This window comes from Scyliorhinus torazame, chromosome 10, assembly GCF_047496885.1.
Source record: "Scyliorhinus torazame isolate Kashiwa2021f chromosome 10, sScyTor2.1, whole genome shotgun sequence".
Taxonomy (NCBI): domain Eukaryota; kingdom Metazoa; phylum Chordata; class Chondrichthyes; order Carcharhiniformes; family Scyliorhinidae; genus Scyliorhinus; species Scyliorhinus torazame.
The window spans coordinates 112,519,600-112,544,366 of NC_092716.1; the positions used below are offsets into that span (position 1 = coordinate 112,519,600).

General features: G+C 45.4%; 1 protein-coding gene across 1 annotated transcript in view; it reads left to right on the forward strand.

The window, feature by feature from the left end:
- Positions 1-4,384: 4,384 nt before the first annotated feature.
- Positions 4,385-24,767, forward strand: part of aars1 (alanyl-tRNA synthetase 1) — a 61,468-nt gene continuing 41,085 nt past the window's right edge. The window contains exons 1-7 of the mRNA XM_072518614.1: positions 4,385-4,533; positions 11,348-11,512; positions 15,777-15,965; positions 17,114-17,259; positions 18,016-18,207; positions 19,647-19,791; positions 20,672-20,817. Of these exons, the coding sequence (XP_072374715.1) occupies positions 11,369-11,512; positions 15,777-15,965; positions 17,114-17,259; positions 18,016-18,207; positions 19,647-19,791; positions 20,672-20,817 (962 nt within the window). The 5' untranslated portion in view covers positions 4,385-4,533; positions 11,348-11,368. The remainder of the gene's footprint in view (positions 4,534-11,347; positions 11,513-15,776; positions 15,966-17,113; positions 17,260-18,015; positions 18,208-19,646; positions 19,792-20,671; positions 20,818-24,767) is intronic.

Consider the following 24,767-nt stretch of genomic DNA (forward strand, 5'->3'; position numbering starts at 1 on the left):
AAGATAATCAGAATGGAACAGGGAGGGACCATTTTTTGTAACAATAATAATGCATTAATAAATAAGGTCACAACAAGGGACAAAGTTAAAAAGTTTTCACTTTTTCACCCCCCCCAGGTGCTTTATCTCAGTAGCTGATCAGCTTGTTATGTATGTAATTGATGTCTCCGTAGAAATAAATAGTGATGAATCGCCTGTTCCAGAAGAGTTACCTATTGTTGCAGTTCCTGTTAACGTCAATCATGTGGAAGCATCTCAGACGATAGAAGTACGCCGCTCTACAAGGAACAGAAAACCCCCTCAAAGACTCGATTTAAAGTTGTCCAACTCATGTACATGATGCTTAGTTAGTATTTAGGACTGAGTGAATTAGATATTGAAGATTGTATAAAGGAGTTAAAGGGGGAGACATATGGTGATTGTCCCTTTAAGGGTAACACAGCAGGGCAGCACGGTGGCCTAGTGGTTAGTACAGCGCTGAGGTCCCAGGTTCGATCCCGGCTGTGGGTCACTGGCCGTGTGGAGTTTGCACATTTCGCCCCCACAACCCAAAAAATGTGCAGAGTATGTGGATTGGCCGCACTAAATTGCCCCTTAATTGGAAAAAATAATTGGGTAATCTAAAAAAAATTTTTTTTTTAAAGAAAAAGCGTAACACAGCAGAGTAAGGGTCACATGACCTGTGTGGCTAATTGGAACTCAGAGTGTGAAATCACCTTGTGGTGGGAGAGGCTCCGAAGCAGAGAAATTTGGGGAGCCAGCTACATCCATGAGGCTGCTGTACAATTCTTATTAATAAATACCTTTTGTGTTCATTAATTAAGTTGTAAAAGTGCATCTTTACATTGTCCAGTCGAACAAGGAAGGATGCACTGTTGGCCATGGTTCATGGAAATTAGGTGGGCTAAATAGATCAAAACCAGAAAAACAGAGTCCGCTTTTAGGCATGTTGAGCAGGGTGTTTCTCGATGGCTGTGGCGTGGAAAAACACCACGCAATTCAACGGCACTTTGCCGTTTTGTTTGGCCTCAGTGAGAAACATTCCGTCCAGGCCGCACTTTAGTAATTTCCTGCATTGACAAGCTCAACTCGCAAGTGCAGGAAAACTACTCCCCAATCAGGGCCCATTTTTAAAGGAAGCCCCAATCATTCAACCACCCTCAGCGACTCCACCGCAGACATCGGACCCCCCCCCCCCCCCCCACATCACCCAATGTATCTCTTCTGGTCGGGCACCCTCCCCCCTTACCCCACCTCTGAAGGGCAAGGCACCCCGAGCCTGAAGCTTGGCAAGGACAACCTGGCACCTTGGCATTGCCAGTCTCACACCCTGAGTCCCCTCGGTGCCCTGGCAGTGCCAAGGTGCCAGGCTGGCACTGCCAAGGTGCCACCCTGCCCAATGCTTGACCACACGGGGATCCTCAATGACCTGGGAGACTGCCCCCCCCTCCCAGGTGCCATTATGCCTGGTCCACGTTTATGTGGGCCAGTACTAAACCGCGCCTGTTCAAGGCCTCATTGGAGAGGCCGTTAGTTCCCGGCGCCAGGAGAATCCGGCACAGGCATATTTAAATGAACCAAACCGGCTGAAGTGATTTTCAGGTTTGGGAGATTTTACTACAGTTTGCGAGACATTATTTGAAATAATTGTGAAAATAGGTGGCTGGATCTCAGAGTTTTTCTACAACTCTTTAAGGCAAAAGAAATCCTGAAGGGGGTGGGTCTAAAACCTGAAAGAAAAACCTTGATGGAAGCAGCTAAGGGAAATCAGTGTTTAAAAGAAGATTTGAAAGTGTAAAGTTTTGAAAGCAGAATTTGAAATCATTTGTGTGAAAGCCAGAGTTCAGTGAGACAATGTGGCTCGCGGTATTCAAATCATTTGGCGAGATTCTGAGGAGAGATCCGCAGAATTCACTCAGGTTCAGTGTGGCGTGTTTCTGACCATAGACAGCCTGTGTGTTTAAAGGAACTTTGTGTTACTGAGACAAATGTATCTTAAGATATACTTTAAAACCCATATTAACTTTAACATCTTTGTATACTGGTGAAGCTTAGGGGGGAGTGAGGAGTATTGGATCATAATCAAACTTTTCATTTCTAACAAATGTTCTTTTTCTCTTGTTAAAACTAATTAGAGGTCCTGTGACTCTGTTCCTCCACATTTTCTGCAAAAAGTCAAAGTTACTCAGCGGGATTCTCCATCGGTGGGATCCTCCGGTCCGCCAGCGGATTTCCCGATGGCGTGGGGTGGCCACAATGGGAAGCCCCATTGGCCGGCTGCAGGAGCGGAGAATCCCACCAATGTATTTTGAACCAGGGTTCCGTTCTGCGATCTACCCATACAGTTATCACATCAACTGGGATCATAACAAAACCAACATGCAACAAGTAATTAGGAAGGCAAATGGAATGTTGCCCTTTATTGCCAGAGGGTGGAGTATAAAACAGGGAAAGTCTTCTTACAACTGTACAGGGTATTGGTGAGACGGCACCTGGAGTACTGGGTATAGTTTGGTCACTTTACTTAAGGAGAGATAAGTAAAAGTGAAGTCACCATAGTCCCCTTTGAGGGGGAGACCTGACTGGTAGTGATTTAACCTGAGGATCACCACACCCCGGGGGAGGAACAAGGTTGACCTTCATGAATAACCTCAGCTGGTATGGGAATTGAACCCATGCTGTTGGTTTTGCTCTGTATCATGGACCAGCTGGCCAACCAATTGAGCTAAACCCCTGAGGGATAAAGAGAGGTATACCTCTGTTTGAAACTGTTCAGAGCAGGTTCACACAGCTGATTCCTGGGATAAAGGCTTTGTCTGCTTTGTCTTCGGACAAACTGAGCAGTTTGGGTCCATACTCATTGGAGTTTGGAAGAATGGGAGGTGATCTTATTGAAACATATAAGATTCTGAGGGAACTTGACAGGGTGGATGCTCAGAAGATGTTTTATCTCATGGAGGAATCTAGAATCTAGAACTAGGGGGCACAATTTCAAGATAAAGGTTTTTTCATTGAAGTTGGAGCTGTCGAGGAACTTGCCAGAATGACGTTGGTGTTTGAAATTCTCTTGCCCAGAGAACAGTGGAGGCTGGTTCACTGAACTTATTCAAGGCTGAGATTTTTGATCTCCAAGGGAGTCAAAGGTTATGGAGGGGCAGGAAGGAAAGTGGTGTTAAAACTACAATCAGATCAGCCATGATCATATTGAATGGCGGAGCAGGCTGGAGGGGCTGAATGGCCTACTCCTGCTCTATTTCTTACGTTCTGAATCCTTGTAATATGTCCTGCCTTACACCCTTTCACAAACCTTATCTTTAGTTCTTTTTCCATGTTCTTCCCCCCTTTCAGTTCCTTGCAGATTATTATTTTTCTAGCTTTTTCCACTTCTCGTGGAAGGTCGTCAGGCTGAAACGTTAACACTGTTTCTTTCTCCACAGATGCTGCCAGACCTGGATGTCAAGCAAATAGAATCATTGAATTTACAGTGCAGAAGGAGGCCATTCGGCCCATCGAGTCTGCACCAGCCCCTGGAAAGAGCACCCGCCTCAAGGCCACACCTCCACCCTATCACCATAACCCAGTAGCCCCACCTAACCTTTCTGGACACTAAGGGCAATTTAGAACGGCCAATCCACCTAACCTCCACATCTTTGGACTGTGAGAAGAAACCGGAGCACCTGGAGGAAACCTGTGGTGAACCACGTATTGCTACTATATATATATTTACCGTTATTCATTATTCGTCCTACTGTTATCCACCACTGTATATATGTTCACTGTTGTTCTTATTCACTGTTACTTACTGTTGTTGTGTTGATGCTTCTGTTGGCTCCGCCCCTCGAGGGAGGTATATAATTGGCAGACCTGTGGCCAGCTCTCAGTGTGGGACCAGCAGCAGGCTGGCATACCTCTTAGCTTATTAAAACCTCTGCTCTCTTCAACTCGACTCGTGTAAATTGATAGTCCATCAAAACCCACACAGATATGGGGCGAATGTGCAGGCAGAGACGCAAGCTGAGTATTAAACCTGGGACCATGGAGCTGTGAGGCAACAGTGCGAACCACTGTACTACCTCACCACTCACAGGGAGAGTATTCCATCACACTCCTGAATTGTACCTTGTAGGTGGTGGGCAGACTTTGGGGAGTCAGGAGGTGAGTTACGCACTGCAAAATTTCCAGCCTACCGGACTTTTAATGTGGCTGTTCAGTTTCATTGTGTATCAATGTCTGTGAAGTTTTAAGAAAGTGGCCGCTGTGATTTGCAGTCTGCAGACATTGCCAGCACGGACACTGCTTGATTGACAGGTAGTCCCGGGCCAGCCCCGCAGTCACGTGGGCGGGGTAGTTGCATCAGCCTGGATGTGGAGACTGAGGAACAGTATCTGGACTGACATACCCTTAAACCAATCACAGACCTGGACTCCAGCCCCCATGACAACGGGTCAGCCAATGGGGGTGGCGAGTGGGCGGGAGCGGTGCCTGGCGGCCAGTCGGTGCTGAGGGAAAACCTGGGGGCTGAGGGCCGAGCAGGTGAGTGGAGTGGGAGCTGGGAGGTTTCTATCTGTAGTTGTCTCTTTGTTTCACAAATTGTAGCGGGGCCTTCTTGGTTGGGGTTGCGGTCTTTGAGTGCAGCCTAACCGGCTGAGTGGCTCCAATCTAAGCCGGTGCTGCGGCCCATCAAATAGAATCTCTCCAGTGCAGAAGGGGGCCACTCGGCCCATTGAGTCTGTAACCACCATGAAAGTGGCAGCCCTGCTGTTGTATATAATCTCGTATATAATTTATATGATGGTAGCACTGCTGTTGTATAATATATATATATGTTCGTGTGTGAGAGAGCCTCTGCTTAGCGTCATGAACCTCGCCTGTTGCTTTTTTAAATTCATTCACGGTATGGGGATGTTGTCAGCATTTATTGCCCATCCCTAATTGTCCTTGAACTGAGTGGCTTGCTAGGCCGTTTTAGAGGGCACATAAGAGTCAATCACATTGCTGTGTGGCTGGAGTCACATGTAGGCCACAGCCAGACAAGGTAAGGATAGCAGATTTCCTTCCCTAAAGGAAAATCTGGGAACCAGGTGGATTTACAACAATCGACACTAGTTTCATGGTCATCACCAGACTTCTAATTCCAGATGTTTTTTTGTTGAATTCAAATTTCACAATCTGCCATTGTGGGATTTGAACCTGGGTCCCCAGAGCATTGCCCTGGGTCTCTGGATTACTAGTCCAGTGACAATACCACTGCACCACCACCTCTCCTAAAATTGCATTGGGTTCATGTCCCACTTCAGAGATTTGTCATAATCGAGGCTGACATTCCAGTTGAGTACAGTACTGAGGATGAGTGGGGCAAACTCGCTCTCTTCCCCTAAGATCTTAGGACCTAGGAGCAGGCCACTCAAACCCTCCACCCAAGCAAAATATACTGCGGATGCTGGAAGCTGAAACAAGAACCGGGGATGCCGGGAAAACCCAGCAGGTCTGCCAGCACCTATCAGGAGAGTAATAGAAGAGTTAATGTTTTGAATCCACCGACTCTTCGTCAGAACTAAAAGGAGGGAGAATGTAGAACCCGCAACAAAAATTTGCAATTTTAAGAATAAAAGACAAGTAAGGTCATGGCTGATCTGGTTATGGTGTCAACTCCACTTTCCTGTCTGACTAGCACCACCACTGCTGCCCCCCACCCCCCTTGTCGTTCAAAAACCTGTCTAACTCAGCTTCCGATATATTCAGTGAACCAGCCTCCTCCTCCTCTGCTCCCAGTGCAAGAAAATTCCAAAGAGTAACAACTCCTCAGAGAAGAAATTTCTCTTCATCTCTTGCCCCTTAATTTGAACCTGTGCCCCCCTAGTTCTAGATTGTCCCACGATAAGGGGGCACCCTCTCGGAATCTTATTTTATTCTTTCGTGGAAGATGGGCATTGCTGGCAAGGCAAGCGCTTGTTACCTATCCCCAATTGTCTTTCAACTGAGTGTCTTGTTAAGCCTTTTCAGAGGGCAATTCAGAGTCAATCACAGTGCCCACAATATGGGCCAGACCAGGTAGGGATTGCAGATTTCCCCTCCCAGTGGACATTAGTGAATCAGGTGGGTTTTTATGACAATCGGCGATGATTTCATGGTTACCATTACTGAGACTAACTTTATATTACAGATTTTAAGTTCTACCAGGTGGGCCTCTGGATTACTAGTCCATTGACATTACCATTATCTACCCTATCAAGCCCCTCAGTATGTTATAACTTTCAATAAGATCATTTCTCAGTTCTTCTAAACTTCATACAAGCATAACCTGCTCAACCTTTCCTTGACTGCTTCATTCCAGGAATCAGCTTATTGAACGTTCCCTGAGCTGCTTTGAATGCAAATATATCCTGCCCTGAGTCAGGAGACCAAATCATTTTTTAAAATTCATTCATGGGATGGAGGCATTGTTGGCTAGGCCAGCATTTATTATCCATCCCTTGAAACCATGGTGATCTGCAGCGTCTTGAACCGTTGCAGTCCATGTGTTGTTAGGAATAAAGATCCAGGAGTTTGACCCAGTGCCAGTGAAGGAACTGTGATTATAGTTCCAGGTCAGGATGGTGTGTGACTTAGAGGGGAACGTGCGGGTGGTGCTGTCCCCATGCATATGCTGCCCTTATCCTAGCTGGTAGAGGTTGTGGATTTGAAGGAATTTTAATGGGAACTGCACGGCTGCTGCTTCGATGGTGAAAGGAGTAAATGTTGAAGGTTGTGGATGGGTACCAATCATATTGGCTACTTTGGCATGGATGGTGTCAAGTTATAACTCTAACTTTATCAAACATAATTTCTATTTTCATAAAATCATGTTCGCTCTAGTTCACTCTACCTGATTGTATTATGACTTCTAAATGTTCTGCGACTACCTCCTTAATAATGGATTTTAGCATTTTCCTAGTGGTGGATATTGGGACTAACTAGTCTACAGTTCCCTGCTTTCTATCGCCCTCCTTTCGGGAATAGTGATGTTCCATTTGAGGTTTTCCAATCTGGACCTTTCCAGAATTTAAGGAATTTTGGACAATCAATGCATCCACTATCTCTGCAACCACTTGCTTTATAACTCACAGATACAGGTCCAGGAGACTTGTCAGTCTTGAGTCCCAGTAGTTTTTCTCTAGTGATTGTAATTGTTTGAAGTTCCTCTCTCCATTTTGCCCCTGCTTTTCTACTATTTTGGGGGTACATTCAGTGTCTTCTCTACTGTGAGGACAGATACAAAATGCTCGTTCAAAAACTGTGCCATTTCCTTGTTTTTCATTATTAATTCCCCAGTCTTGCCCTCTAAAGAACATAAGAACTAGAAGCAGGAGTAGGCCATCTGGCCCCTCGAGCCTGCTCCACCATTCAATGAGATCATGGCTGATCTTTTATGGACTCAGCTCCACTTTCCGGCCCGAACACCATAACCCTTAATCCCTTTATTCTTCAAAAAACGATCTATCTTTATCTTAAAAACATTTAATGAAGGAGCCTCTACTGCTTCACTGGGCAAGGAATTCCATAGATTCACAACCCTTTGGGTGAAGAAGTTCCTCCTAAACTCAGTCCTAAATCTACTTCCCCTTATTTTGAGGCTACGCCCCCTGGTTCTGCTTTCACCCGCCAGTGGAAACAACCTGCCCGCATCTATCCCATCTAGTCCCTTCATAATTTTATATGTTTCTATAAGATCCCCCCTCATCCTTCTAAATTCCAATGAGTACAGTCCCAGTCTACTCAACCTCTCCTCGTAATCCAACCCCTTCAGCTCTGGGATTAACCTAGTGAATCTCCTCTACACACCCTCCAGTGCCAGTACGTCCTTTCTCAAGTAAGGAAACCAAAACTGAACACAATACTCCAGGTGTGGCCTCACTAACACCTTATACAATTGCAGCATAACCTCCCTAGTCTTAAACTCCATCCCTCTAACAATGAAGGCCAAAATTCCATTTGCCTTCTTAATCACCTGTTGCACCTGTAAACCACCTTTTTGCGACTCATGCACTAGCACACCCAGGTCTCTCTGCACAGCCGCATGTTTTAATATTTTATCATTTAAATAATAATCCCTTTTGCTGTTATTCCTACCAAAATGGATAACCTCACATTTGTCAACATTGTATTCCATCTGCCAGACCCGAGCCCATTCACTTAGCCTGTCCAAATCCCTCTGCAGACTTCCAGTATCCTCTGCACTTTTTGCTTTACCACTTATCTTAGTGTCGTTTGCAAACTTGGACACATTGCCCTCGGTCCCCAACTCCAAATCATCTATGTAAATTGTGAACAGTTGTGGGCCCAACACTGATCCCTGAGGGACACCACTAGCTACTGATTGCCAACCAGACAAACACCCATTAATCCCCACTCTTTAACCAATCCTCTATCCGTGCTACCATTTTACCCTTAATGCCATGCATCTTTATCTTATGCAGCAACCTTTTGCGTGGCACCTTGTCAAAGGCTTTCTGGAAATCCAGATATACCACATCCATTGGCTCCCCGTTATCTACCGCACTGGTAATGTCCTCAAAGAATTCCACTAAATTAGTTAGGCACGACCTGCCCTTTATGAACCCATGCTGCGTCTGTCCAATGGGACTATTTCTTCCTTGATAGATTCCAGCATCTTCCCTACTACCGAAGTTAAGCTCACTGGCCTATAATTACCCGCTAAAGAACCAAAGCTTACTCATTTGCCGACTGTTTTCCTTTTCATTTACTTATTGAAACTCCTACTGTTTATCTTTCTTGCTAGTTTTCTCTCAGTTTCCAATTGCTTTTTTTTTAAGTCATCCGTTGCTAGTTTTGAAAATTTTCCCAGTTTACTTGCCCACCATTTTACAGTTGTACATTTCTTTCAATTTGAAACTATTCTGAACTTCCTTAGTTAGCCACGAATGGTGCATCCGTCTCATAGTCTTTATTTCCAATTGAAATATATCTTTGTTGAAATTTAAGAGCGGTCTCCTTAAATATCAACCACTGTTTAGGACTCTAGTTTCAGATCCAACTTTTTCATCCTTGACCTGAATGTGAAATTCTATTCTGCCCAATATTTATCTCATCAACATCACTAAAAACAGAATATCTGGTTGTTTATTCCATAATCAAATGTCTTCATAGGTTAATAATAATAACCTTTATTAGTGTCACATGTAGGCTTACGTAACACAGCAATGAAGTTATTGTGAAAATCCTTTAGTCACCACGCTATGGCTTGTTCGGGTACGCAAAGAGAATTCAGACTGTCCAATTCACCGAACAAGCACGTCTTTCAGGACGTGTGGGAGGAAACTGGAAAACCCGGAGGAAACCCACATAGACGCATTGAAAATAGGAGCAGAAGGAAGCCATTCGGCCCTTCGAACCTGCTGCGCCGTTCATTATGATCATCCAACTCGATAGCCTAATCCTGTTTTCCCTTCTTATCATTTGATCCCCTTTGCCCTAAGTGCGATATCTAACTGATTCTTGACTATGTCCTGTGGTAACTAATTCCACAGTCCGACCACACTCTGGTGAAGAAATTTCTCCCCATCTATGTCCTAAATGGCCTACCCCGTATCCTCAGACTGTGACCCCTGGTTCTGGATACCCCCACCATCGGGAACATCCTTCCTGAACCTACCCTGTCTTGTCCTGTTAGAATTTTATAGCTTCTATGAAATCCCTCCTCATTCTTCTGAACTCCAGCGAATACAATCCTAACCGATTCAATCAATCTCTCCTCATATGTCAGTCCCGCCACCCCTGGAATCAGTCTGGTAAACCTTCGCTGCACTCCCTCTAGAGCAAGAACATCTTTCCTCAGATAAGGAGACCAAAACTGCACACACTATTCCAGGTGTGGCCTCTCCAGGCCCTGTATAATTGCAGCAAGACATCCCTGCTCCTGTACTCGAATCTTCTTGCAATGAAGGCCAACATACTATTTTTCTTCTTTACCATCTGCTGTACCTGCATGTTGTACCAGTTCATGATGCTGTAAGAATATCTAATAATAATAATCGCTTATTGTCACAAGTAGGCTTCAATTAAGTTACTATGAAAAGCCCCTAGTGGCCACATTCCGGCGCCTGTTCGGGGAGGCTGGTACGGGAATTGAACCGTGCTGCCTTGTTCTGCATTACAAATCAGCTGTTGAAAAAATTGTTTTTTCATAGAATTCCTACAGTGCCGGAGGAGGCCATTCGGCCATCGAGTCTGCACTGACCCTCTGAAAGAGGGCCCACTTCCCCTATTCCAATAACCTTTAACCTAACCTACACATCCCTGGACACTAAGGGACTATGTGGCATGGTCAATCCACCTAACCTGCACAGGCGACATGGGGCTTTTCACAGTAACTCATTGCAGTGTTAATGTAAGCCTACTTGTGACAATAAAAATTATTATTATTTTCTTGGACTGTGGGAGGAAATCGGAGCACCTGGTGGAAACCCACAGACAAGGGGAGAAAGTGCAAACTCCACACAGTCACCCAAGGCAGGAATTGAACCCGAGTCTCTGGCGCTGTAAGGTAGCAATGCTAACCACTGTGTCACGGTGCTGCCCTATACAGCCTGGAGGCTTGATTGGATTAACTAAATAGAGAACTGCAATTCCTTTTAAAAGAAAATCACTGTCAGATGACTTCAGTCAAATAAAGGAAATGATCAGGGTGAGGGCTCTCTACGAAGGTAGATCATCCAAGTTTATGATATACTTTTGGCAAACAAGCAATTCTCTCAGACCTGTCAGGGCGCTAATTTAAATTATTGCAGTTTTATTTTAAGCTCAACATGATATTAGCAATAGACATCCAAAGTAATTTCTGTCTGCTTCTCATGTGAGAATTGGGCGGTGGCCAGATTTGCGATGAGGCATTCAGCAGAATTCTGGGTGTGGGGAGAGCAGGTTTAAGGAAGGACGGCAAGGCCCAGTCAAATTCAAATTTATGCAAACGTTTCATGTTGCACGATATGATAGCTGGACAGACCATCTCAGAAATGGAATAAGAGGGCAGCGCGGTGGCACAAGTGGTTAGCACGGTTGCCTCACGGCGCCGAGGTCCCAGGTTCGATCTCGGCTCCGGGTCACTGTCCGTGTGGAGTTTGCACATTCTCCCCGTGTTTGCGTGAGTTTCGCAAAGATGTGCAGGGTAGGTGGATTGGTCACGCTAAATTGCCCCTTAATTGGAAAAAATGAATTGGATATTCTAAATTTATTTTTTTTTAAAAAAGAAATGGAACAAGAAGGAAGAACAAAGAGTCATCTGTAAGTAGGGATAGAGGGAGAGAAAAGCTTCAATTATGCGCTTAACGACTACTCCCATTCCTTTCAGACCTCGTGGATTGATTCTAAAATGGATTCCACACTGAACTCTGGACAGATTCGCCAGAAGTTCATTAACTTCTTCAAACGTTACAACCACGAGTATGTCCACTCCTCGGCGACTATCCCTCTCGATGACCCCACACTGCTGTTCGCCAATGCTGGCATGAACCAGGTAGGTCAACAGATTGATGCATTCATGTGAAGGTCTTTCATCTCTACAGCCTTGAAATTGAGCTGTATGAATATTTATTTATATATCTGTTGTTAGGAGGGTTATCAACCTGTACTTCATTTGTATCTGTTTAGTCTGTGGTCCAGTTTGCCATTTCACCATTCAGTTACAGTCAAACAGGGTAGGTTTGGATGGAGAAGACTCTCTATCTTATTTGATCTCATCTGGATCCAATCATCTTCCCATTAGTGCTGAGCTGTTTCTATCTTTGATGATCACTGATTGGTAGATGGTCTCCATGTGGACTTTAGTTCTGAATATTATAAAGTTATATTTGCATTTTTTAAAGTTAGTTTAGCTAAAGTTTTTCGCAAACACATTCACTTACTGCTAATTCCACAACACCGTTGTAGTAAGAAAACAGGGAATCGTGTTGAGTTCCTCCTATCCTAAGTACAAAGTTGAGAATGTTTCACTTCAGGCAGATAGTGAGATTTATCAGCTTCCCAAACCGGGCTTCAATTAGTTATTGGATTGTGCTGTAATATCACCGGCCCCTAAACTTTCGTACTGAACAGAAACACCACATTGGGAAGGATGTAGGTGGGCTGTGTCACTTCAATAACCAAATCTAATTTATAGCCATATTCCACAGTAATGGGAGATGGAGAACATCGTGAGTCAGCAGCTGGAGTCTGAAAGACGAAACAAAAGTTACGGGCGGAATCTTCCCAAAATCTGGTCAAGGTGTCGGGTTCAGACTGAAAGCCGGCATGTATCTCTCCAAATGCACAGCTGAGTTTTCAGACAGGATTTTCTGGCACCCTGTGTACAGAGAATCTGGGGACGTGGTCTGTGCCGTCACTCTCGCACAATGGGATTGATAGAGCTGGCAAGGCCGGCTCCACAATGACGAGGTGCCCTTTAAAGATAAAGCGCTAAAAATGACCCATTCCCTCACGGACCGCCCCATGAACATCAAGGCATCCCCCATCCCCCTCACTCCACCCCCCAGCAAACGGGCATCTGGGTATACCCCCATCTCCCACCAAGCAAGCATTTGGGCATTCCCCGCCCCACCAAGCAAATGTCAGGGCATTCCCATCACAGACATCACCCTGCCCTGTGGCATTGTCCTCGCCCCCAGGTGTCACCATCCCCTCCCACCACCACCACATATAAGGGGAACTCCTTAAATGGGGCTCCCCAAAAGACCTGCCCCCGCAGTGCCAACCTGGCGGTGCCTGGGTACTGCATGCCCTGTCCTTCACTACCTGGGGGTTATACTTACCTGTGCGCCGTGACATGGTCATTACGACTCATTTTTGCTTTTACAAACCAGCAGTGATTTGCATCGACTTGACATCACGCCGGCTGGGTGGGACAATACGGTGAGGGAAGAAGTAGCTGCATTAAACCCTATAATCAGATTGAGTTATTTTAAAAATGCTAATCAGGCTCACGCCCTTCCTGGCAGTGAACCTGGGAATCGTATTATCGAAGGATAGTGGGGAGATCCCAAATCAAAATCTTGCCAACTCAAATCCCGCTTTCGTTATCTCATGAAATTTAGCAGTGATTACTGGATTTGCACCCACAGTTAGCACAACCGCTAGAGCACTACCTGCAACATGAGACGGAAAATGTTGGAAATACACAGCAGATGTAATCTGTGATGAAAACAGACTAGTGTAGCATTTTGGGTGTGTACCCTTCACCAGATTAATGGTAGTATTTGAAAGATCTTGCTGCTCTCTGTTCAATTGATGACCCATCTGTTTTGCATTTTCTCTTCATATTTGATTTCCAACATTGGCAGTTTTTCTTTTTCTCATTAAACTTGAGGCAGACGGTGAAGACCAGGATGGTTGCTTCCCAGTCAGTAATGTTCTGTAAGCAGGTGCTAGACAGTGTGCAATAGTAGCATGAGGTTACTGGCTTATTTGTTTTGTCCATCTTGAAAAGAAGTGCCAAAGCTTACCATGACACTGCTTGATGATGTATTGATTTAAGGCAGTCAGCAGTTCGCAATGTAGGGAACTCTGGTGTGGTTCCTCCTTAGAATCCATAGAATTCCTGTTGTGCAGTAGGAGGCTATTTGGCCAATCAAGTTTCTACCGACCCTCTGAGAAAGCACCCCACCTAGGCCCACTCCCCCGCCCTATCCCCGTAACCCCACCTCATCTGCACATCTTTGAACTGTGGGAGGAAGCCGGAGCACCCGGAGGAAACCCACGCAGACGCAGGGAGAACGTGAAAAATCCACACAATCACCCAAGGCCGGATTGGAACCCGGGTCCCTGGCGCTGTGAAGCAGCAGTGCTAAGCACTGTGCCGCCATGCTGCCCTCGTCAGATTTCCTATACGCTGGATCATATTACTGGTCTGACTCATCATTTCATCTGCACTAAAATAAATTCCGATCTTCAGTGTGGATTTGGTATTTAAAGGGTTAATCTTGAACCTTTTTATTGTGCAGCCAGTTTGACGAGAAAAATTCACAGGGTGTATCGTTATAAAAGGTTAAAAGCTAAAGATGTTATATTCTTGTCTTCGCCACTTGAGAGTTGCAGACATTGTTTCAGTTTCAGTTCATCCTTTCTGGAACACTGCTAGCTAGAATTGTAGCATCCGACGTTGAGGTTAATGAAAATGATCCAGCTTTTCAAACAGAGCTCTTTCAAAAAGGTGATGCTGAGCCACAGAGGTTCTGAACCATGTTCCGAGTGCAGCCCAGAACAAGAACTGGGTTATGAAATGCAGGTGCGATATCCAAGATCCTGCACTCTTGGGCCGTCCAGCCTGTGTAGTGCCTGACCAGCGTGCTATTTCAAAAATTTCCGGTTACTCAATTTGATGTATCATTTTCTTCGTGGACGGTTGTGTTTGAAGATGCCCTCAAGATAATCCAGTGTATGACAGCATGTCAATTAGCAGCCTTTATTAAGCATGGCTGCTCCTGCTCCACTCTGGGTAAGCATTTTTCAAGCAAACACAAGTTTTCACATAACCTGGAGTTTGGTTGTTGTGCCTGGAGGAATGCCGAGAGATTTGCCCAACCAGAGGAAGCCTGAAATGCATTGCTCCTGTCCAAGCTCGGGAGGGCTGGAGTTTCTGCCTTTTGCGATGAACAAGCCTTAGGACACCCAGGCTCAGAGCTGAGTGCTGGTGGGAAGGTCGGGCTTGCAGTTGGATTTTAGGCCTCTGCGATTGGACCCTGCTCATGGGGGGCTTGGTGAGCTGAAGGTTGTGGGGTCTGGGGAGGGTGCAAGAGTGTTATGAAGATTAAGGACCACCGTTGTGTGGGCACATGATTTACCTAATTTATAGTATTGATCTAATGAATACTGTGCACATGCAGGAGCTAACATTTTTGCATGTAAGAGATGCACAATCCCAGCCATGAGTAAATTGTGTACTTTCAGTTTGCTCTGTGGTGCACACAAGTTGATCGTGAGATGAGCAGATACAAGTCAACTTTCTGCTTTTGTAAACTATATACTGATACCAGTCCCCTCAACATACCTCCGATTACCGAGCAGGCTAAGGCATTGCCTAGTGCAATATTGAACCGCTTAGACCAGGACTCCCAAATTGACTGATTGCAGCTATGGTAACTTGGTTTCTGCACTTGGATTCACCACTCCCTGAGGGGAGTGTTTGAAGCCAGACCAGATTCACGTCTGATCATGAGAGGGTGCTGTGTGGAAGTCTGATGAAGACGTGATCAGATGTGACTGTGATTTTCACCCACGTGGCTAACACATGAGCCGTTTGGGTGTAATATTGGATAATTGCTGGCAGTGGGGCGGCATGGTGGCCCAGTGGTTAACACTGCTGCTTCATAGAGCCAGAGACCGGGGTTCAATTCCTGTCGTGGGTGACTCTGTGTGGAGTTTGCATTTTCTCCCTGTGTCTGAGTGGGTTTCCTCCTTGTGCTCCAGTTTCCTCCCACAGTCCAAAGGTGTGCAGGTTAGATGGATTAGCCATGCAAAATTGCCCCTTAGTGTCCAGGGATGTACAGGTTAGGTTGTGGGGATAAGGCAGGGGAGTGGGCCTAGGTAGGGTGGTCTGTCCGAGAATCATGCAGACTTGAGAGGCCAAATGACCTCCTTTTGCACTGTAAGAGTTCTATGATTCTAGTTATGGAACTGTACTACAGCAAAATTCAGCACCTTTGGGGGTTGGGACAGAGATGCTTCAAGGGAAAACAGATTTACAGTGAGAATCTTTTTCTAACAAGTAATTTTTTTTTCCTTTACAGTTCAAACCAATTTTCCTGAACACTATTGACCCATCCCACCCAATGGCAAAACTAAAGAGAGCTGCAAACACTCAGAAATGTATCCGTGCTGGAGGGAAACACAATGACCTGGATGATGTGGGGAAAGATGTTTATCATCACACGTTCTTTGAGATGTTGGGTTCTTGGTCCTTTGGTGATTACTTCAAGGTAAGGCAAGTGGTTTTCTTTGTAAATGCCTTAGACTAGTAGATAAAGAACAAGAAATGTGATATTATTAAAGTCTAATTGTTAATAACACTTCCTGAATTTTAGAGAGGTTAGGGGGTGTGTACAATGGAGGTATGGACTAAATCACCTTGGGGGTTCTGCCACTCGAGTATGTTCCTGATGGGCTACACAGCAAGACTCCAACTTTCGCCATTTAACTCTATACCCAACAATATAATGGGGGGAACTCACTTTTATTATTGTACATGGTGTCACTAAGGAATGCGGCTGTGTGATTGGGTTGACATGCTGGAGGCAAGGGTCGGCGCGGTGGTCAGCACGGCTGCCTCACCGCGCTGAGGACCCGGGGTCAATCCCGACCCAGGGTCACTGTCCGTGTGGTGTTTTCTCACACTGCATGTGTTTGTGCGGGTCTCACCCCACAACCTAAAAAGATGTGCAGGCTAGGTGGATTGGCCATGCTAAATTGCCCCTTAATTGGAAAAAAGAATTGGGTGCTCTAAATTTATTTTAAAAAAGACATGCTGGGGGCTGTGTAAGGAACCCATAGGTAGGAATGTAAAAATATGTGTAATTCTTAACAATGCAAAATAGCTGTTTGAGGGAGTGGAGGATAGTTGCGAGCAGTGTGGGACGGGCCCAGCCAATCCTGTCCATATGTTCTGGTCCTGTCTGAAGCTGGAGAAATATTTTTCAGCATTATGGCTGAGGTTTTGTGAATGGAACTGGAGCTGGGTCCCCTGGAGGCCATATTTAGGGGGTTGGACTTGCAGAGCTGCAGACGGGAGTGGGGAGGGGCAGAAAAAATGCAAGAAGCCCTCATTACCATGCATCAGTGCCACTAGATCATAGCTATGTCATTTGCCAGTAGACAACCTTCATAGTCCTCAAATTTCATTGGGGACTAACTTATGCAGGTGCAGACAAACATCTCCATTCCCAATTCAGGACATATGTTCACTTTATTGATTGGAATTGATCTGCCATCTATATATACTCCACAAATACAACCAATGCTGCAAGTTTGTTCAAAGTATTGGAAGGTTCTTTTAATGAAATTGGTAACCTTATTTGCCGAAATTTAGTGTGTGCGTGGGGATGACATTTGTTTTTCTGTTGTCTGTTAGGTACTGGCTTGTGAGATGGCCTTGGAGCTACTCACAAAAGAGTTTGGGATCGCCATCGAAAGGCTTTATGTGACATACTTTGGAGGGAATGCACAAGCAGGGCTGGATCCGGATCTTGAATGCAAGCAAATCTGGCTCAATCTTGGGTGAGATTTTATTAAAGAGAGTTCCTTTTTTTTCCACTTTGGTTGTCTTTCAGTTCTTTTCCTCAATAATTCCATTGATAGGTATGGGTTGGAACTATCTGTTATCTCCTATTCTAATTCAGTCGTGCTCCATATGTATTCTATCTAGATTCCCCTTCACGCCTGAGCATTTTATTCTGACAAATTATCTCATCATTGCTGAAGCCTAAATGTCAATTCGAGCTGACCTTGCCCGATAGCTGACCAGAGTACGAATGGGGGTGTTGCGTATTGTTCTCGTCTCCTGTCAGCAGCATTTCCAGCTTCCTAGCCGAGCTAATCATCGGGGAATATAAAAGGGGTTGCTGATCCTTTATAGAAAGAGATGACCTGTACAGCTCTCTAGTGTAAAAGCCCTTCAACTGCATAAACTAGAGCCAGGAGTTTTATGTTCATATGCTAGAGGAATTACCTTGAAATAGTTGTACTTGAGTACTGCCGCCCCTGCTAGGATTGATTAATCCTTGTAGATCTGTGATTGACTTCCATAGCAATATGGACCAGGAAGATCCCATTCTGGGATCCTTTAAGGATCTGGACCATTTGTCAAACGTTTAAGAGGAGAATATATTTAAATAAACCCTTTCAGTAGTAAAAGGTTTAATTAGAGAAAATCCACTTCTGGCTCTGAACTACACAGCAGTGAAGTACAGTTAGAAGGTGGTCTGGAATTTTTGCTGCCGTATTAAATGTAGTTGATTGTTTCTTTCTGTTCAGAATGGCTGAGGAAAGGATTCTGCCAGGGAGCATGAAGGATAATTTCTGGGAGATGGGCGACACTGGCCCCTGTGGCCCCTGCAGTGAGATGCATTATGATCGCATCGGAGGGCGTGATGCCGCTCACCTGGTCAACATGGACGATCCTAATGTTCTGGAGGTCTGGAACCTTGTGTTCATTCAGTTCAACAGGTAACCACATCCCATCAGTCAGCACGTCATCAAATCTTCCTGCTCTGCCAGGGCTTGGCTCAACATTATTAAGATAAAGCAAAATAAATCAATGTTGCCTCTTGAAGTGATTTGTTTCTGAGCTGTATCCTGATGTTCTGTATTTGCTTTCTAGTAATGGTACCTCACATGTCACCCTGTGGTGTGAGAAATGGGCTTCCTTTTACTCCCTGACACTGACAGATGATAAATTTGGCCACTGGGTCTTATGCAATAACCTTTTTTACAACAAAAAAAATATCAAAACCTTGACAGTCAGTGAAATACTGTTAAAGTGTTCTCTGTTGTAATGTAGGATTTGCAGTATTGCAAGCTCCCGCAGTGATAAGACAATCTGCTTTTGCGATGTTGATTGAGGGATCAATATTGATGAGGACACTGGGGAAATCTTCCACTGCTCTTGGAGATGGTGCCATAGGAACCTGTTGTGCACACCTGAGAAAGCAGATGGTGCCTTTTCATCTGAAAAGACAGCATCTCAAATGGTGCAGTACTGCATTGGAATGTTAGCCTTGATTGTTGTTCTCAAATCCTGGGCTGGGACTTCAGCACAAAACCTACTGACTCCGAGGTCAGTGTGCTACCCACTGAGATGCAGCTGCTGCACATATTATGATGTAGCTGAATGTGCACCAGTTCATTGGCTCACCTGTGAGAAATATCTCAATTCTTGGTGAAACATCCTTGGGAACTGAACAATCAATTAAAAATGACCGGGCTCCACATTCAATGTTACCCTAGTTTCCTCTGACTGTGCTACTTGACTGAACTGACATAAAATGTCATAGCAGTATGCTTAGCTGCTTCTCAGCTGTTTTCACTGCGCAAATATGAGTAACTTCTGTTTCAAATGTAGGTACAGAAGTAGGCCTATTCGCTCCTTGAGTCTGTTCTGTCATTTACCTAATTCTATAAACCTGCCGTTACCCTATAGTTTATAGTTCACAAAAATCTGCCAATCTCCAGCGGGTGTTTGTGCCCAGGTAACCATGTACATTCTGTAAATTGACATTGTCTTCCCTCCTGGGCTATCTAGCCAGGGCTTTTTGTAGCTGCAACATGACTTCTGCCCCCTTGTCTTCTAAAGGCCAGAATTCCGCCAGCCTTTTTGATTATTTTCTGTTCATGATATATTAATGATCTGTGCACCTGGACTCCCAAGTCATTTGGACCTTTCCTGTTCCTCGCCTTTTGCCATTTCAAAAATACTCCCATCTAGTTTTTTAGGGGCAAGGTGAATGCCCTCACATTTGCCGACATTAAATCCATTTGCCACAGTTTTGCTCATTCACTTAATCCATCAATGTCTTTTTGTAATGGTTACACTTCCATCTATGCTAAACAATACCGCCTCTCTATGTCATCGAGAAACCTAATTACTTCTTTGCTTCCACGTCTAGAGAGACTGATGGCAGTCTGAAACCTCTGGCTAAGAAGAGTATTGATACTGGAATGGGTTTGGAACGACTGGTGTCAATTCTGCAGCATAAGATGTCAAACTATGACACCGACCTGTTTCAACCTTACTTTGAAGCCATTCAAAAAGTAAATGATTTAAAAAGTTACTTTATCTACTGCAGTTTCAAGTTGTGCCTTTTACCCTGTTTTTCTGTATCTGAGTGTGTGTCTCTCTTCCTTTGTTTGAATGAGTTTTGTAGTTGAGGATTTCATAGATGCAACAAAATTAGAATTGCAGAGTAATAAAATATAGAAAGAGACCATTCAGCTTACTTTATTTTATTTTTAAAAATAAATTTAGAGTATCCAATTATTTCTTTCCAATTAAGGGGCAATTTAGCCAATTCGCCTACCCTGCACATCTTTTGGGTTGTGGGGGTGAAACCTCCACAGAAAAGGGGAGAATGTGAAAACTCCACGTGGACAGTGACTCAGATCGAATCTGGAACCTCAGCGCCCAAGGCAGCAGTGCTAACCACTGTGCCACCGTGCTGCCCTAATTTGAAATATATTTTGAGGTTAATGTCACTGTACATGACTTCTGATAATTGAATTACCAACACTTGGGGTGTTGACAATGAACTTCTTCTCAACTGGTGGTTGCAGTGTTCCAATGTGAGACTAAAGCTCTCAACACGTGACTGGTTTTGCAGACATCGCAGCTACATTGAAGTGAGAAACCTCACATTCGATCCTGAATTTTCACAGTGCTGGATTTCAAGCATGAGGCTTATTTGAGTGAAACATCATCCTCCGATGTCAGAACGTCAGGAGATGAGGGCTGTCCCCCAACAGAAACAGCACATGCTGGCATTGTGTCAGGTTGTTGGGTACTAGGTGCTAAGGAACAACAACGTGGATTAATGTAGCAATTTACCAGAAGGGAAACAATGTCCTGAATGCTTAACTGTTGCTTCCACTCCTGTCTGAAGGCGGCTTGTTAATTAATTTACTTCTCAAATTCCAGGGAACTGGCATCAGGACGTATACTGGGAAGGTGGGAGCTGACGATGTTGATGGAATAGACATGGCCTACAGAGTGCTGGCAGATCATGCAAGGACCATAACAATTGCTTTGTCTGATGGGGGCAGACCAGACAATACTGGTAGAGGGTAAGTTGGAAAGCATTAGCAAATCATGCAGTGCTATGCATCCACTTCTGCCGTTGCACCATTCCCAACCAGTGGAGGCAAACTGTTTACTTGCTAACACACCATCTCTTGTTTGTTGTGTTGGCTCCTGCAACAATATCATCTTGCTAGTTACAGCATGTCAGTCCAGCTAACGCTTCTAGCTGCTGTATATGAGCCACATGCAAGGTCCCACTATCGTGCAGATATTCAGAACGATGATTGGACATTAGACTACTGCCACATCCCACCTGTGTCATAAAAGAGAATAAAAACTTTCATTTATATGGCACCTTTCGGGACCTCCAGAGCTGACAAAATACTTTACAGCCAATGAAGTACTTTTGAAGAGTAGTCGGTATTGTAACAGAGGACACCTGACAATCAATTTGCTTCACTGCAAGGTTCCACAAGCAGCAATGCAATAAATATTCTGATCTATTTTTAGTGATGTCAGTAGAATTTTGTTCAACAAGGGATATGGAGTCATGGCAGATGGAGGGGTTAAGATATGGGGCAGCACGGTAGCACAGTGGTTAGCACAGTTGCTTCGCAGCTCCAGGGTCCCAGGTTCGATTCCCGGCTTGGGTCACTGTCTGTGTGGAGTCTGCATGTTCTCCCCGTGTCTGCGTGGGTTTCCTCTGGGTGCTCCAGTTTCCTCCCACAGTCCAAAGATGTGCAGGTTAGATGGATTGGTCATGATAAATTGTCCTTGGTGGTCTAAAAAGGTTTGGTTAGGTTGCGGGGATGGGATGGAGGTGTGGGCTTAAGTAGTGTGCTCTTTCCAGGGGCCGGTGCAGACTCGATGGGCCGAATGGCCTCCTTCTGCCCTGTAGATCCTATGATCCATGACTTAATTGAATGGCAGAACAAGCTTGAGGGGCTGAATGGACTACTCCTGTTCTTATCTTCCTATAGATGATGTGGCGATGCCGGCGTTGGACTGGGGTGAGCACATTAAGAAGTCTTCCAACACCAGGTTAAAATCCAACAAGTTTGTTTCGAATCACTAGCTATCGGAGCACAGCTCCTTCCTCAGGTGAATGAAGAGGTGGGTTCCATAAGCACATATATAGACAAATTCAATGATGCAAGACGATCCCTTGCATCTTTGCCATCGTCTTGCATCATTGACTTTGTCTATATATATATATATATATATATATATTTTTATATATATATCTATATATATATATATATATATAGATATATATATATATATATATATATGTTTCTGGAACCCACCTCTTCATTCACCTGAGGAAGGAGCTGTGCTCCAATAGCTAGTGATTCGAAACAAACCTGTTGGACTTTAACCTGGTGTTGTAAGATTTCTTACTGTGCTTCCTATAGATGATGTTGGAGGGATAAATACTTGCCAGGGCTCAAGGAGAACTCACATGCTCTTGTTTGAATAGCATATGGGATTTTCTACATCCACCTGATGACAGGTGGGATCCTGGGTTGGGATTGTTTATCTAACAGTGCAGTGCTTCCTCTGTACTGCCTCAGCTATTCATAGATGATATGAAAGTGTGGCTCTAACCCTTCCGTGGCATACCATGACAGCAAGCAATAGCCGGGCAGCACGGTGGCACAGTGGTTAGCACTGCTGCATCACGGCGCCGAGGTTCCAGGTTCAATCCCAGCTCTGGGTCACTGTCCATGTGGAGTTTGCACATTCTCCTTTTTCTGTGTGGGTTTCACCCCCATAATCCAAAGATGTGCATGGTAGGTTGATTGGCCACGCTAAATTACCCCTTAATTGGAAAAAAATAATTGGGCACTCTAAATTTATAAACAAAACAAAAAAGCAAACAACAGCTAGCTGGTGTGTCGCATTATTCTGCTCCAATCCAGCATGGGGAAAGGATTAATCTGTCATCCTGAAGTCTAATGATTACAGTGCTGATGATCTCTCTTCCTGTGTTTGCATGGGTTTCATCCGGGGGCTCCGGTTTCCTCCCACAAGTTCCAAACGACGTGCCGGTTAGGTGCATTGGACATTCTGAATTCTCCCTCTGTGCACCCGAGCAGGCGCTGGAATGTAGCGACTCGGGGATTTTCACAGTAACTTCATTGCGGTGTTAATGTAAGCCTGCTTGTGACACTAATAAAGATTATTATCCCGATTCTTTAGCTTTCATCTGTAAAGCAGTCATGAGGAATGTCTGCTTTTGACAGCTCTGATTTTTGAATCAATGAAATCTGCCCTTTTAGAATCCTTATAGAATCCCTACACTGGAGAAGGAGGCCATTCAGCCCATCAAGTCTGCAGCAACACAGCCTACTCTGCCGCCCTATCCCTGTAACCCCGCACATTGATCATGGCCAGTCCACCTAACTGGCACATCTTTGAAGGAAACAGAGCAGCTGGAGGCAATCCATGCAGACACGGGGAGAATGGGCAAACTCTACGCAGGCAGTCACCCTAGGTCAGAATTGAACCTGGGTCCCCATGCTGTGAGGCAGTAGTGCTGACCACTGTTTTCATTTCAACCTCCACCTCCTCATGAGTGCCACCCAATTTCAGTGCAACCAAAACTGGGAGGAGAGCATCTCGGAAAGCCTGGAAATTCTGTGCCAATAACTAGACCGGGAGCAGGCCCAGGGGTGCTGTCACTCATCCTCACGCCAGCCTAGTCCTGCCTGCCGTTCGCAGTTTGAGTCATTTAGCTGCTAAAATGGCAAAGCTGGCGATGATTATCGGCTGCTGGCTCCTCTTTTTCATCACCTATTAACTGCAATAAACTGAAGTCGCCAACTGGTTGCCACCTCCGGGCAAACCCTACCAGAGACCCTCGCATGGCGAACTTAATTTTTTCCAGACAGAGGAAGCTTGTCATGTCTGAAAGCCAGGTCTCCGATTTCAGGGGCTTTGAGTCCCTCCATGCCAGCAATATTCGCCTCCGGGCTACCAGGGAAGCAAAGGCCAGAACACCTGCCTCTTTCTCCTCCTGGATTCCCGGGTCCTGTGATACCCCAAAAATTGCCACCTCCGGACTCATTGTTGCCACTCTCGTATTCAATACCGTGGACATGGTGTCGGCAAACCCCTGCCAAAATCCCCTGGACATGCCCAAAACTTGTGGACATGGTTCACTAGCTACTCCGTGCACTTCGCACACCTGTCCTCCACCCCAAAGAATCTGCTCATCCGGGCCACCTTCATGTGAGCCCGGTGAACAACCTTAAACTGGTTCAGGCTGAGCTTGGCAAATGTTGCGGTGGGATTGACCCTTCCTAGCGTGTCCGCCCACAGACCCTCCTCCATCTCAGCCCCCAGCTCCTCCTCCCACTTAAGCTTCAGCTCCTCGGTCTGCGTCTCCTCCAACCCCATAAGCTCCTTATATATATTCAAAACCCTCCCCCCTCCTATCCATCCTCTAGAAACACCCTATCCTGAATCCCCCTTAACGTCAGGAGTGGGAAGGTTGGCACCTACCTCATCAAAAAGTCCCGTACCTGTAAATACTGGTGATCATTCCCTCCAGCCAACGCGAACTTCTCCTCCAGCGCCCTCATTCCCGGGAAGCCTCCTATGAACAAGTCTCCCATCCTCTCTATTCCCGCTCTCTGCCAAATACGGAACCCCCCATCCATCCTCCCCGGGGCAAACCTATGGTTACCGCAGATTGGGGACCACACCAATGCCCCCTCTGCCCCCACATGTCTCCTCCACTGTCCCCAGAGTCTCAGGATCGCCACCACCACCGGACTGGTGGAGTAACGCGCCGGCGGGAATGACAGGGGCGCCGTCACCAGTGCCCCTAAACTTGTGCCCTTACACGAGGCCGCCTTCATGCGCACCCACGCCGGCTCACCCCCTACCAGCCACCTCCTAACCATGGCTATGTTAGCCACCCAGTAGTAATTACTGAAATTCGGCAGTGCCAGCCCACCATCTCCCCGACTCCACTCGAGCATTGCCC